Source organism: Amphibalanus amphitrite, unplaced genomic scaffold, assembly GCF_019059575.1.
Source record: "Amphibalanus amphitrite isolate SeventyFive unplaced genomic scaffold, NRLGWU_Aamphi_draft 000197F_arrow, whole genome shotgun sequence".
Lineage (NCBI taxonomy): Eukaryota > Metazoa > Arthropoda > Thecostraca > Balanomorpha > Balanidae > Amphibalanus > Amphibalanus amphitrite.
Window position 1 is genome coordinate 551,906 of NW_024881692.1, and position 14,016 is coordinate 565,921.

Below are 14,016 nucleotides of genomic sequence, written 5' to 3' on the forward strand. Positions count from 1 at the left end.
GAAGGCATTGGGGACACTCAGTCATCTAAATACAGGAGAGCCTCACTAAAAAGGTGCCCATCTGAATATTGAGCTCAGTCGGGCTGTGATAATGGGAACCTCTCAAGGGATAAGTCCTCAAGTCTCGACACCTGGCAGATGCAGGGGGCCGGGGGGGGGGGGACAGCATGGAGCATTTGCTCCTCCAGCGGAAGGAGGACGCTGAACACATCGACAGAAATTAATAGAATTTGCGTCTTCCTCGCATGGAAGCAAAACATAAAACTTTTGTCATGAGCTGCATTGCAGCGTAATGAAACAAAAACCGATTTTTTTAAATTAAAGAATACTTTTAGAAGATTGTGCCCGCAGCGCTCAATAACATAGTTCGGGAACCGCTAAACGTTCTTTCCCGAAGCTGAGACCATTCATGTCAGTTGAGGAGCCCTCTAGATAGGTGACCACATCGAGCAGCCATAATTATTGAAAGAAGGCTTGGCTTGCTTGCAGACTTCATTTTGCTGATTACTGGAGAGCAACGTCATCCTTTCACAGCATGCCTGATGCAGAACTGTATAAATTATTTCTCTCATGTCTCTTTGAAAATTGTATGTCATGCGATGCAAACACAATAGGTTGATAACTGACAGATTTATTTCGCACAGCCTTTTGACATAAGCAGATCGCACATCGTTACAACACTTCACGGGCAGCGCCATGCTTGCCGGTTTACCTATTCGGTATAAAAATACGTGTATGTATATAGTGAAAGCGAACGTGCTTCATGCCCTTTTAAAACCTTCAGACCTTTTGCCCAACCGACCAGCTGGATAAACCTTTGTGCCTGGCCTGGTTATCAGGTCAGCTTTATTGACATGCAACGGGCTACATATAAATTTCTCATCTCAATTATCGCTCAAATAAACTAGCAAGTCGGACGACGTTGCACCATGGGCAGCTTTGGACAATACCCGAAAACTACGCACATAAGACATCTTGCTAAACCTAATAAGATTCTCCTACTATGACATATTTCGCCAACTAGTCCTCACACAAGACCTCAGATTAGGGATAGACATTGGAATATGGACCCCTCCTCATCGAGATATCGCTCTCTCGCTCGCTCGCTCTCTCGCTCTCAGAAGGTCATCTTTTTCTCAATTTTCGGAGACCGTCTGAGCGATCCAGTCGAGAAAGTGGTCCACGCGGGTGTAGAGTCCGGGGAACACGGGGTTGCCGCAGCCGGTGCCGAAGGACACCACGCCGATGGTGTACCAGCGCTGTCTGTTGAACTCGTCTCGGCGCTCCATCAGTGGTCCGCCGCTGTCGCCCTATCGGAGAGAGAGCCGTCCACAAGGGACACTCCGTCAGCGTGAGCGCACCGTCATGGAAACTCTCGTCAGCATGGAAACTACGCCAGCACGTGCGGGGCACTTGGTCCCATCGGGTGCTCCGTCAGGTTGGACATTTTCCCAATGACACTCCACCCCCACGAGCATATTGTTCCAGAGTTCTGTCCCAACAGACATCCTGCCAGGACAGCACAACACAGTATGTAGAGATCGCACCAGTTAGTGGCGGTTTTAAGTGCCGGTTACGGCTTATAATGAAGACTAACTATTCGGAAGCTTTTACGGGTAATTGATCCCTTTGAACAACATAGGTGTTTTACATAGACAAAACTCATTGCTAACCACCCACACCATCCCGAACTCACCTCACAGGCGTCCACACCGCCGCGGCACGAGCCGTCATTGGCTCCGGGCACACACCCGTCCTGTTTCAGGTCATCCCCAGCTGCACAGATGTGCTCGCTATCGTCCACCCGTGCTCCGGTGCGGGCGTAGGAACTCTGGCAGGTGTTGTGATCGGTGATGTTGACCGTCGCCCACATCATCACCGTGGAGGCGTCTCCAGCTGCGGAGAAAAGGGGGAGAGAGTATGTCGCTAGAAGGATGGGTTAAACTATTGGACATGGTATACCTTCATTTTGGAATACTTCCTTTATGGATGTGAAGGAGTGAAAGATAGATACTTATAGCAAAAGACCGATGGAGGAAAAAAGTAACGGGTAAAAAAGAAACAGAAATAGGGAGATAGAGAGTGAGCGAGAGAGATAGATAGGGAGAGATAGGGAGATACAAAGGGTCATATAGACATACCTAGATGGGAGGAGAAAGAGAGAGAGAGAGAGAGAGAGAGAGAGAGAGAGAGAGAGAGAGAGAGAGAGAGAGAGAGAGAGAGAGAGAGAGAGAGAGAGAGAAAGAGAAAGAGAAAGAGAGAGAGAGAGAAAGAGAGAGAGAGAGAGAGAAAGAGAAAGAGAAAGAGAAAGAGAGAGAGAGAGAGAGAAAGAGAGAGAGAGAGAGAGAGAGAGAGAGAGAGAGAGAGAGAGAGAGAGAGAGAGAGAGAGAGAGAGAGAGAGAGAGAGAGAGAGAGAGAGAGAGAGAGAGAGAGAGAGAGAGAGAGAGAGAGAAAAGAGAGGGAGAAGAGAGACGGATTCTTACCAAATTCCGTGAGTCCCCATCCGGCAATGTAAGATCTTCGTATGCGCTCATACTCTTTGGTTGATCGTTTGCTTTGAGGTAGGCAGATCGGTTTTGAAATATCTGCAACAGACGTTAGGTTTAGTGTATAATAGAGCAGTGTATACAGTAGGATCTACCACTCTAAAATCAGTGTAAGTTTATATCGTTGCAGATTGTCAAACGTGTAGACGTGCAATTTGCTTGTCGTCCTCGTCACTCGCAAGCACGGTGGCAAGTTGAAGTTTTCCGCAATTGCGATTAACCCTCGCACGACCAGGCCATTTCTCATAACACGAACGACCAGGGGGGGGGGGGTTGTTACGACCCCCCCCCCCTGGCGTTTCGAAACGGAAGGTCGTAGAGCTTAGCGAAAAAACCAACGGATTGCTCTCAACGAGATCTCGCGATTGGTGGTATATTTTTTGGTCCTAGGTCAACATTTGACCTACTTATGACCGGTCAAAGGTCAAATTTTCCGAAAAAATCAAACTTTTTCAACTTTCCGCGGCGATTGCGGCAAAACGGTGGGAGATATCGACTTGAAACCTTCACTATCGTATTCCTTGATCAATTCTCTATCGTTTGGTATGTATTTCGTTTCCCTAGCTCTAAAAATGGCGCGTTGGGAGCGCCGGAAGTCGGCAAGGTCACAGTCGGCGGCAGAAATTCGAAAAATCAAAATTTAAATTTTTGAAATCTGATTGTATTTTTGGATTTGGGAGGTCCATTTGCTCCCTATAGAAGCTAATATTGCTGCATATTCCCATTGAGGTGACAAGAATTAGCAAAATAGTGGTTCGGGCGCTTTTCAAAAATAGTACCGGACGCTGTTCCTCTTGTGACGTCATAGCTCCGTGACCTGACCTGACCCGGTCAATTTTCTTGCACCACACGATAGCCAATGCTTGCCCCAACATGCATGGGAAGTTTCATCATGATCCATCAAACAATGTGGGTATCACCGGCAGAAAACCTAGGGATTCGGCGCACACGTTTGGTAACTGTCGGCCGGAGGCTGTACCTCTTATGACGTCATAACTCCGTGACCTGACATGACCCGATCAATTTTTTTTTTCGGCAAAAGATGCGCAAAGGTTGCCCCAGAGGGTATTGAAAATTTCAGCCCGCTACGACAAGCCGTTTAGCGTGCACTTCGAAAAAACCTCAGGGGGGGGGGTTGATACAACCCCCCCCCCCTAGGCGTTCTAGGGTTAATCGTCTTCAGCTAAACTATTCATGAATGCACACACAACACGACATCAACAGCGCACATCGCTCGAATCATTCTCACCGGAGAACTGAAGCTCACTGCTGAGTTTGATGAGCGCGATATCGCTGAAGAGGCCGCGGTTGGGCGCCCTGTACTCGCGCCGGTAGTCGGGGTGCGCGAAGATGCGCTCCACGCGCACATCGACGGGGGGTTCTCGGAAGTAGTCGTCGCTGCTGGTCGCAATGTCCAGGTCACGGACTCGTACCGATATCCTGTCGGTCAGACAGCTCGTCATTGACGGGTTGGGAGCGAAATCTAAGCGCACTTTGATCTGGAGAAGGTTTGCTATTAGCTTCTCTCAGTGCCTGTTAGTCAGCGGACTTTTACATGTGCTTATTGTTCATCGAATTGCATACATTACAAAACACATAAATAATGCGACCTCAAATCAGGCTAGCTGGTCATCTCTTGTGGTCATCAATAAAACATAAGCACTGTGGTTACTGGTTGGTGTTGGCCTTGAAGTGTCGCAAAGCTGCAAACGGTGATCAATCGTTGCTTTTTTCGGCTGTGTGCATAATGCAAAACCCGGTGTTCAGGCGCCTTTACTCACACCTCTCTCCTCGCTCTGTCTACTCCCTACATAATGCAAAACCCACTGACCAGGGTTCTCGACCTTCTCCGCTCTATACTCACGGTCCGTTGTCGGTAATGCAGTGAGCCGCCGTCAGCACCCATCTCTCATTCAGAACCGCTCCTCCGCACCGATACAGCGGCTTGGCCCCGTCCGGAGCCCACTTCAGGATCGCCATCCAGGGAAAGTCCTTCAGCTGACGAACAGGTTCCCCTCCGACCACCCGACCCGGTGCAAACTCGGAGTCTCCACACAGCGGGTGGTTCCGAAACTGGGCGATAGGCAGCGCTGCAGTCGCTGGGCCGTCCGAGTCTGGGCAGCACTGTAGGGACATGGAATGGAGTGTTAGTGGTCAGTAGGGACAAATAATTGTCAGTCCTCGACTTCCTCAGAACGAAGCCATTAGCATCTTTGGTCACACAATCATTTATCGGGATGGTCACTCCCACCTGCTAACCGGTAGCGAGAGCAGGTCCTTTGGACTAAGCTCTGTTTCCATGGTGACCGTTCTAGCGGCAGGACGGACGAGCTATCCAATTTGGGTAGGCAATTGTGAAAACAGGCCGAAAAGATTTCGATGATGCTTTTTTTGTTTGCCTAAAAGCCGTCTTCGGTTGAATTTCCAAAACATTTGTTTTGCTGAGAGACGATACTTCAATACCTATATCGATTTTCCTTTAACCAGACGTTCACAATTATGTATTTGTTACGGTGAAGAACGTTATCTAAACAGTAAATCGAGCAATTGTGTTCAATAGTTTGAATATAAATTGTTTTAACTAGATCCGTCGTTTGGAAAAGATCCTGGGATACAGTTGGGTAGGTATAGAGGTAACCTGTGACTTATCGATAAGCCGATGAAACGTTCAGTCAGGAGTTAGATACCTGATGTCTGATACAGCTGATTCATGGGATCGGATGAGGCAATGGATGGCCTGGTAGATCCGTCCGATCAAGCTCGGGACGCATCAACAAACTTGATCTATTGGTTTGTTTGGTACTGGAGTTCTCTCCAGTGCTTGTCAAGCCGGTTTTTGTAGCTGTTGGTTGTAGCTGTTGGCAAATGCAGTACCACGCGAAACCAGCTTCATTTTTGACGTTATGAGTAAAACATTTTCAGCTTAACGTTGTAAGTACCTTAACCCTCGCCCGCACATGGGGGGGGGGGGGGTGGTTGCCACCACCCCCCCAGGCAGTCTTTCTGCTCTGCACTCAACATTTTTAGAGCTAGAAGGCTGATTTTTCGTATAGCTGCTCGTCTATCCTTTCTTGATGTATACTGAAAATTTCAAGTTTCTGTGATTTTTGGTTTCGGAGATATGACCTTGTTTTTCAGGTCATGTCATGACCCAAATGGCCAATTCTCAACATCTTGCGTTTGCCATGGGCCTTGTGAGCTTTTGACACCCTGATTTCGGCCTTTTTTGCCAGTCTTACCTCCCACCTATCATGGAACATGTTGTTCGACGATGTACAGGGGTCAAGGTCAGGGTCAAGGTCAACCTAAGTCATCTAAGATAATTGCGTTTTAGGCAAGCTGAATTTACTTTTTGTGAAGTTTTTTGACTGCATTTTTGGTAAAAGCTTCTCAGATCATGATTTCATGTTATATGGACCCAAAAACAATCGGTGCACACATCAGTATACACACAGACACACACAGACATACAAACACATATAATTGACCTTGACCTAACTTGACCTGGAATGACCTCAGCAGCAAAATTCTGGTCGGATAGTGTGACAAAGAGGTTCTAGCTGGCTTGGCACCAGAAAACAGCATCGTCATCGGTATTTGCTAAGCAGCGCACTTGATATCCAACGGTGACCCAAAACAGCAACATTTTTTAGTTTGACCTGACCTGGAAGGTCAATGACTGACCTGAGAAGGTAAAACTGGGTATCATTGGATTCGTCTCTTCCCAAAGAATCTTTTTGGTCTTTACTGCTAAGCTCTATCTCCAACAGGAACGAAATGGCGCGGGGGGGGGGGGTGGCAACCACCCCCACCCCCCCATGTGCGTTCTAGGATGGGAAAATGGCATGTGCGGGCGAGGGTTAACCCACGCCCTTATAGGGCGGGGGGGGGGGTCGAACGGACCACCCTCGGTTTTTTGCAAATAACTCGCGTAAAAAGCGGCCTATCCCGACAAAACTTTCAATACCCTCGCCTTAATCAATTTTACACCTACCCTACAATTTTCATGGCCCTGACCCAAATCAACTTTGACCTGTGAACTACTTTTCGAGACCATGTTTGGCCGGGATCGTGATCCGGCATACATATGTCGGCTCGCATTAGCCGCGCGTTTGCAATCTTTTCGTGGTTTCAAGCGTTCAAACATGTTTTTTGATGTTGGTCCCATGGATGAGGGCCGGTGTCAAGGTCACCTAAAGGTCAGGTCAGATCATTGACCTTTGGTGACTTCATTTCACTTTTCGAGTTTTACATATTTCTAGGCTAGTTTTTGGAACTGAATTCGAATTTAGCAACTAGTTGAACATTTACGGAGTAGTTTGGGGCCTTCGTTACCATAGGGATCTTATATACATAGGGTAGCCTGGGGCAAGACGCCCCAGATAATTTATTTTGCTACATAAATTTTGTCCCACGTCACCTGGAAGGCCAAATTTGTGCTTAATGCGTTCTTTGGACATTTTACTTTAAATTGCACCCCTCAAATTCATTCATTTATGATCGGACTTCAAGCTAGGAAGTGATTTGTGAAGCAACTGCAAATGGGGCATTTTGCCCCAACCCCAGGGCAAAACGCCCCATGGCCTGGGGCAAGTAGCCCCATACTTTAGATTAAAGATTTAACATGGTAGTTGGCTAAATCTTATGTGAGAGGTCCGTTAGACCTCTGGAGACACGGCACTGAAGTTAGCACATTCCATCCTGTCAGGTGTTCAGCTATGACACTACTGTATGAGCAGGTTTTTCACCTGCCTCATAAGACCAAATAATAAATTATTGCAATGTAAATGTTAACAAAATACTTCCTTTGCCATCCAGTTGCTGAGAAAAATGCATATAAAGACATAGAAACTTACTGTTCGCCAGCTACCGAACATTAGAAAGTGGGTAGCCCGAACAACACATGAGGTAAAACGCCCCATGGGGCTTTTTGCCCCGCGACCTACTGGGGCGTTTTACCCCATCACGTAGTTCGGTCAGAGAACAACGCCTTGCACTCCAGCAAGACATAATTTAACACGAACCAACCCGGCATGATAAGCGTTAGACAACAGTTGTTCAAAATACATAAAAGTCGTTAGCCTGATGTGGACCATAAAAGAACGCCATGATGCATAATCTGACAACAAAACATAAAAATCACTCAAAAAACACATTTTTGGCTATATCTCCCGAAAGAGTCATCACAATTTCTTTCCAGTCTGCTCATATAATGATCAGATAGTGCACGTTTTATAGAAGAGAGGATGTTTCCCCAGAACTTTGCCAGTTCCGAGAAACATCGGTGAGGCGTTTTACCTCGGCGAGGCGACTTGCCCCGGTCTACCCTATATAAGATCTCTATGTTCGTTATAATTTACGAAGCTGTCAGAGGCGGTTGACACGTACGTACTACGAATACCCGACAAGACCCCTTTAGGTTGACCTGACCTGGCCTGGCCTAAATGCATGAGGACATCATCTTTGATCATAACTAATATGATATTCGTCATCAGTACCCCGTAAAACCCCATGACAGCCGCACCTTCCGATGTTCTAACACGTACCGATTTTCCCGACTTTTGGGTCATTGACCTGACCTGGAAAGTCAATCAATGACCTAGGACCTTAAAATTGGGCATCATTGGCTTCCTCTCGTCACGGGTAACACACTCGTTTTCCCGCGAAGCTCTAGCTGGATCACGGGCCAAACGGCAAGCGGAGTCCAACGGTCCCCGCTTATACGCTCGAGTCTGGCAAAACACCTATGGGCGAGGGTTAACCCTAGCTCACCGGCTGAGGGGAGGGGGCAGGCGCCGCTCCCATAGGGTTTTTCGCAATATCTAAGAACAAGCTGGCGATAGAAAGATAAAACTTGGCATACTGACCTTTGATTCAAGCCAGATCTTTTGACACCAACCACATTTTTAGGTCAGGTCAGGTCACTGACGTATAACGCCATAAGTGAACCTCTACACGGTCTTCAGATGTCGCAGCAACGCCCTCAGTGCCAAAGGAACTTTCACAGGGAGATGAAACTTACATGAACTAGTATTCATCAGAGGTCTCAGAACTTGTATATCTCGGATTTTTCCTTAAGGTCACATGAGGTCAGGTCGGTCACGTAACCTCACCGTTATGAGTCAATGGGGGAAAATAAAAACAGCTATTTTGGCGCCAGGAACGATCACAAACTATCTCAACCACACGGAATCGTGATTTCATGCACTCCTTGCAAGTTTCGATGCTTCACTTTTGCATTGTTGACTTTGCATTGACGTGACGTCATTTATTACGTCACTAGGGTCATTAGAGTTTTCGTCAACAACTCCTGATCAAATTTAGCTAGCTAATCGCGAAAGCCACCAATGAACTCAGGAAGACTTGCCGAATCGAATGATATGCAGCATGACCTCCTTTGACCAAGTTCGTGACCTGGGGGCCTCTGACCTGACCGTGACCCGAGGTCAACCACCTTAAGTTGACCTCACTCAAACAAAAAGTATACCATTCGACTCGCCTGAGCAAGGCGAACACGGTGATGCCATGATAGCGGCTTGGCGGCCATTTATTGCAAAGTAATTTGCCAAAAACCGAGCCCGTACCTTGGGCCACTTGACCTGACCTTAAAGGGACCCTCCCACCTTCAAAAAAGTTAATGAATTGGCATGAAAGTGATGTCGCTCGGTTCAGAAAGAGGAAAAACGAATATCTACCAAATTTCATCGAAAAATATTCACCGGTTTTCAAGATATTAGACTTTTACTTTTGTTTACTTTTTGGGATCTCCGCTGTTCCTAGCGACTTTATTTGAAAGTGCGGCATTTGTTGCGCGCAAAGCAGCATATACCACCGCGTGCTACAAAACGTTTTAGTCAAACATTTAACGGACGTTCGAAAGCCTGATGACGTCATCAGATTCCCGTAATGGTTAAGAGATAGGGACCACGCTGGTCCCACCCTGCAAGGAAAGGAAAGAAATTTCTTGAACACCATAAAGCTGCGGGGGTTGCGACCAGGATAAATGGTGGTTTCTGAGCCTGGCCGCAAACTTGGCTATCTCAACTCAAAACTAATGTTAAGGTGGGAGGGTCCCTTTAACCCTCGCCGGACCTATTGGTTTTCTATGTACATACGCGCCGGCCGAGGGGGGGCGGGTACGACCCCCCCCCCTCGCCGTTTCGCTCCTGGTGAAGCTAGCGCGTCGCGGAAAAAACGAGCGTGTGCGCCGTTACGAGACGCAGATATTGGTACCCGATTTTAAGGTCATAGGTCAACCGGTGACCTCTGAGGTCAGGTCAAGTGCCCCAAGGTACGGTTCAGTTTTTGGCAAATAACTTCGCAAAAAACGGCCGCAGAGCCGCGATGTTGGCAGCATAGTGCTCGCCTCGATCAGGCGCGTCGAATGATATACTTTTTGTTCGGGTCAGGTCAACTTAGGGTGTTGACCTCAGGTTAGGTCAGCACCCCCAGGTCACGAAGTTGGTCGAAGTAGGTGACTTGTGTAAGACGGGTGCGCATTGATAACAAATCATAAGAAGGTGGGTTTAGCATTGTAGTCAAAATCGCATTATTTTTAGCGATAGGTATGACTACTTACTCCCTTGCTCCGCTTAGATACCTCATTCCAGTATTGTATGTGGCGTTTTTAACCACTCAATTGATTATTTTAAAAGCAAATTCCGAAGATATCGGATAGATATTTGGTCATCTTGCATCTTGTAACGCTTGACCAGGTATCGTTGGTTTAGGTCTTTTAATTTTGCACATCATTCATTTATCGATTCGATTTATTTTCCCATATTTGCTCTTTCATTTTGTGTGTACCATATGCTTTTAGGCATAAATTTCAAAGTGTCATCTGATTAAAATCAGGCTAAATATATTTTTTCTTATGTTCATAACTGTGTTTGCCCGTTTTTTTCTCGTTTTTGTATTCTTACAGCTTCTTCGTGCTTCTGGCTTAAAGGTCACTGGTTGAGTTGAGGCCCTAAAATCAGGTACCAATCGCTGCGTCTCGCATCGGCGCATACGCTCGTTTTTTCCGCGACGCTCTAGCTCCATCAAGGGCGAAACGGCGAGGAGGGGGCCGTACCCGCCCCTTCCACCCCCTGCCCCCGGCCGGCGCGTATGTAGAAAGCCGATAGGTCCGGCAAGTGTTAAAAACAAATTTAACTGATTATTTCACAAATGGTTATCGGTTTCCTTTTATTTACTGTTTATAAACAGGATTCCCAAACATCTATGGTTACGTAGTGCCTGTCGAACACCAAAAACAGATAAAGACACTTAATCACTTACCAAAAGTGGCACCGGCCGCGCATTTCCTGGGACCAGCTTTTTGCCGCAATTGGACACAGCGGCTTTCAGTGCGGTCAAATTCCTCGCGCGCACGTGCGGTATGTGCTCAGGACACTCGAAGACCTGTTTGCATGTTCCTGATCTTCCGTGAAGATCGCATGAGCTGATTGTGCTGCTGCTACCGGTGTTGAAGAATACTGAAAAAATCCATCCGTAGAAATGTTACCAACTACAAAAACTGCAGACGGCACCGACGGACTTTCACAGGTGCAATATATTCCATCCTGCTCAGCTATCAGTTCTGATTACACGAACTGCCAAAACGTTTTTTACCAAATTGTGATGGTTTAACGTTCCTTATCGTTAAAATTCCTTCAAAGTCAGTCTGATGTTCTATGGACGGGATTTGATACTTCATGCATATCGAAGGTCGATTATTACTATATCAAATCAATCGCAACTCGAGGACTCAGTGGCTTTAAAACTGCGTGACAATCACTCCGTTTGTTAATTACAGATAATCACAAAAAGATGCATCAAAAATAAAGAAAAACTATTTTTGCTATATAGGCTACAAACAATCAAAGTTCGTCGAATCCTGGCGGTCAGTTATATACCTATTCCGAAAATCCCAGACTGCGCATAACAGAGCCACACGTCTCTAAGAAGTCGCATCATGAAAATGCCCAAATAAGACGCGATTCAATGCTACCTGCGACGCATTTCAGTCGTGGCACTTCCGGATTAACATAGCCGAAAAAGGCCACGGCCAGGGGGTGTCGAAGTCTAGTAGGAAAATCTGGCAAATTCCCTGCGTGACGTCACGTCGGGGATGACCGACGGCACCTTGCACTGAAAGATACGGCAGAACGGTAATTTTTGAAAAATGATTAAAAATACTTTTGTGCTGTTATGACGCATAAAACGCTTATCAGCATGTTCCTCATCATGTGATAAAGGCATATCCGTGGTCGAAAATAGCTGAGCCCCTCCTAATTTCCAACCACCGACCACATAAGCAAAGGATGTAAGCGTAATCCTTAAGGGCGACTTTCCTATACATATCCGTACATATGCGTCCGTATGGAAATCGGTAGTGTGGCGATTGGCGACGCGCGCGACATCTGTGTGGCGACCAAGTGGCGACTGTGGCGACACCTGGTGGCTGCTTTTCTGCTGTATGTAGGCATTGGGGTTTTGCCAGATGTGGTTCCTACTGCTACACCACTATGGTGACCCAATACTAGAAAAGTTATTTTGCTAGTAAAAGGCAAGCAAATTGAAAGTTGATTTATAAAATTGCTTATAAATGATTACGAGATAATAATAAAGAAATTTTGATTGAATAATTATTTAAATAATCAACCGTGAAACTATATTCTGGTAGGTTTAGTAGAAATAAGTCCGTGCAACCTTGTATTTAGGGCCTTGGCCACGGCTAAGCCAGCGGCTAATATCGTCAATCGTAGATGCACAGACAGATATTATACATACACTATATGCATCGTTCATGTGCGCTGTGTAATCGGTATGAATCACAGGATAAGTAACAGCGCAGCGCACAACGTGGAAGATGATCACAATTTACATACATACCTCCGTCCAGCTATGCTAACGCCGATCCTAAACAGCACGGCCACCCGACTCCTATGAGTCCTACCCAGCTTTAAAGGTAGTGTGCCACCTTTGAAAGATTTCCCATTTTATTTTTCCTAGGATAAGAAGCTTCTGTTTTTACCTAATATCGCAAAAAAAATCAAAAATGGGCCTGGAATAGTGCCTTTTTCGCCTAAAAGTTTTTCGGTTTTTAGATATGCATAACAACTGTAGTGGGCTCACCTGCAAACAGGCGTCGGGCAACAATCGCGAATGCGGCGCACTTGTGACAATAAGCAAAGGTCATTATAGTGTTACGACCATACGACGTACGGGAATGAGTTATCAGCTGTCTAATCGTAGACAACACAATGTCGAGCCTTAAACTGTAAGCCCGTATTGGTATTGTTTCTTTTATTTGGCTGTCGAACATTATTTATGGTTTGAAATATGATTTTATGTAAAATAATTGATATGAAAAAGCCGTCTTATAAGTTATGACCCCATTTCACCACACGCAAGTGGCAGAAATGACAATGATCAGCTGACGCATTTTTCTTGGCCGAAGTCAGAGTGCGCGGCCCGACGCACCACGCGTATTTGGAAATTCCGACCTCGACGAGCATCAGAAGCCACCTAACAGGCGTGTTCGAAACCGCAGGAGATGATGATGAACGGGTTTATCGAAACTTGATTGGATGAGCATATCGGTAATAGCGATTTCAGTGTGTGCATTTATTGTTCATAGTGGTGTGAAATGTGGTTGGGGTACGACCGACAACCCGTCGGGGCGAATTTCGCACTGGGGTACTCAAAATTTGAAGAATTTAAGACGTTTCCATGAGTTTTGAAGGTATGGATAAGTTCTAAAAATCCGGTTCTCCTTATCTGGGCCATCAACTCCATACGGTCCAAGAAAGCTGGCACACTACCTTTAACCTCCCATATTACCTACTCACTGTTTTGCGCCGAGGTCACTGCAATGACCGTCCAGAGGACCACCGAACCACACAGCGCACCCTCCATGGCAGCCAGCAGGTGAGTGCGGCCCGCACCCGTCCCGAAGATTATTCCCTCCCCCTCCCCCCTCCCGGACGAACCTGTCCGACAGGCCGTGACGTCACACACACGGCCAGTGACGTCACGGCAGTCCTCGGAGCCTGAAAACAACTGATGCGGCCTCTTTGTGGTGTCTGCTGCGAGCTCCGCCGGGGATTCCGCCCGCCGCGAGTGAATATGCATCGGCTCGCAACGCGATACAGGAGATCAGAGATGTGGTTTTCCCTGACACAGATTTTGAAGGAAGCACCAAGCTGGATCAGATGCATTCGTTGCATCGCAACCATTGCAGCAATTATTGCGTCGCCAAAGAAGGTGAATACCCGGTTACTTCAGTGTATCTCTCGTAAGCTAAAACCAAGAACTGTGCAATATTTTAAAGATAAGATGCGATTTCATTTTCTGAGACCTCAACACTCAGCAGCCCTTCAGTGACCGGCGTAATGCATAGAGCAGCAGTGATCCACCATTCATGACGTCTCTCAGTTTCCCTTTCTTCAAGTTAGTAGTGAACGGTGGCGGAAAGTTTGCTATG

The 14,016-nt window shown here is 46.7% G+C and overlaps 1 protein-coding gene across 1 annotated transcript; it reads right to left on the reverse strand.

Annotated features, from left to right (window-relative positions):
- Positions 1-615: 615 nt before the first annotated feature.
- LOC122384746 (CLIP domain-containing serine protease 14D-like) lies at positions 616-13,512 on the reverse strand. The gene is made up of 7 exons (XM_043372451.1): positions 13,382-13,512; positions 10,827-11,023; positions 4,411-4,670; positions 3,796-3,986; positions 2,484-2,585; positions 1,697-1,896; positions 616-1,310 (listed from the first exon to the last, which is right to left on the reverse strand). The coding sequence occupies exons 1-7, from the start codon at positions 13,446-13,448 to the stop codon at positions 1,137-1,139; spliced, it is 1,191 nt and encodes a 396-aa protein (XP_043228386.1). The 5' UTR covers positions 13,449-13,512; the 3' UTR covers positions 616-1,136.
- Between the last annotated feature and the right edge of the window lie 504 nt (positions 13,513-14,016).

Bases quoted from the DNA above. Each gene is read 5' to 3' on its own strand.
- LOC122384746 (XM_043372451.1), bottom strand. From the start codon at position 13,448: ATGGAGGGTGCGCTGTGTGGTTCGGTGGTCCTCTGGACGGTCATTGCA. The intron at 2,586-3,795 runs GTGAGAATGATT...CGTCTGTTGCAG, and splicing joins CAGTGAGCTTCAGTTCTCCG to ATATTTCAAAACCGATCTGC. The intron at 1,897-2,483 runs GTAAGAATCCGT...TTTTCTCCGCAG, and splicing joins ATGGGGACTCACGGAATTTG to CTGGAGACGCCTCCACGGTG.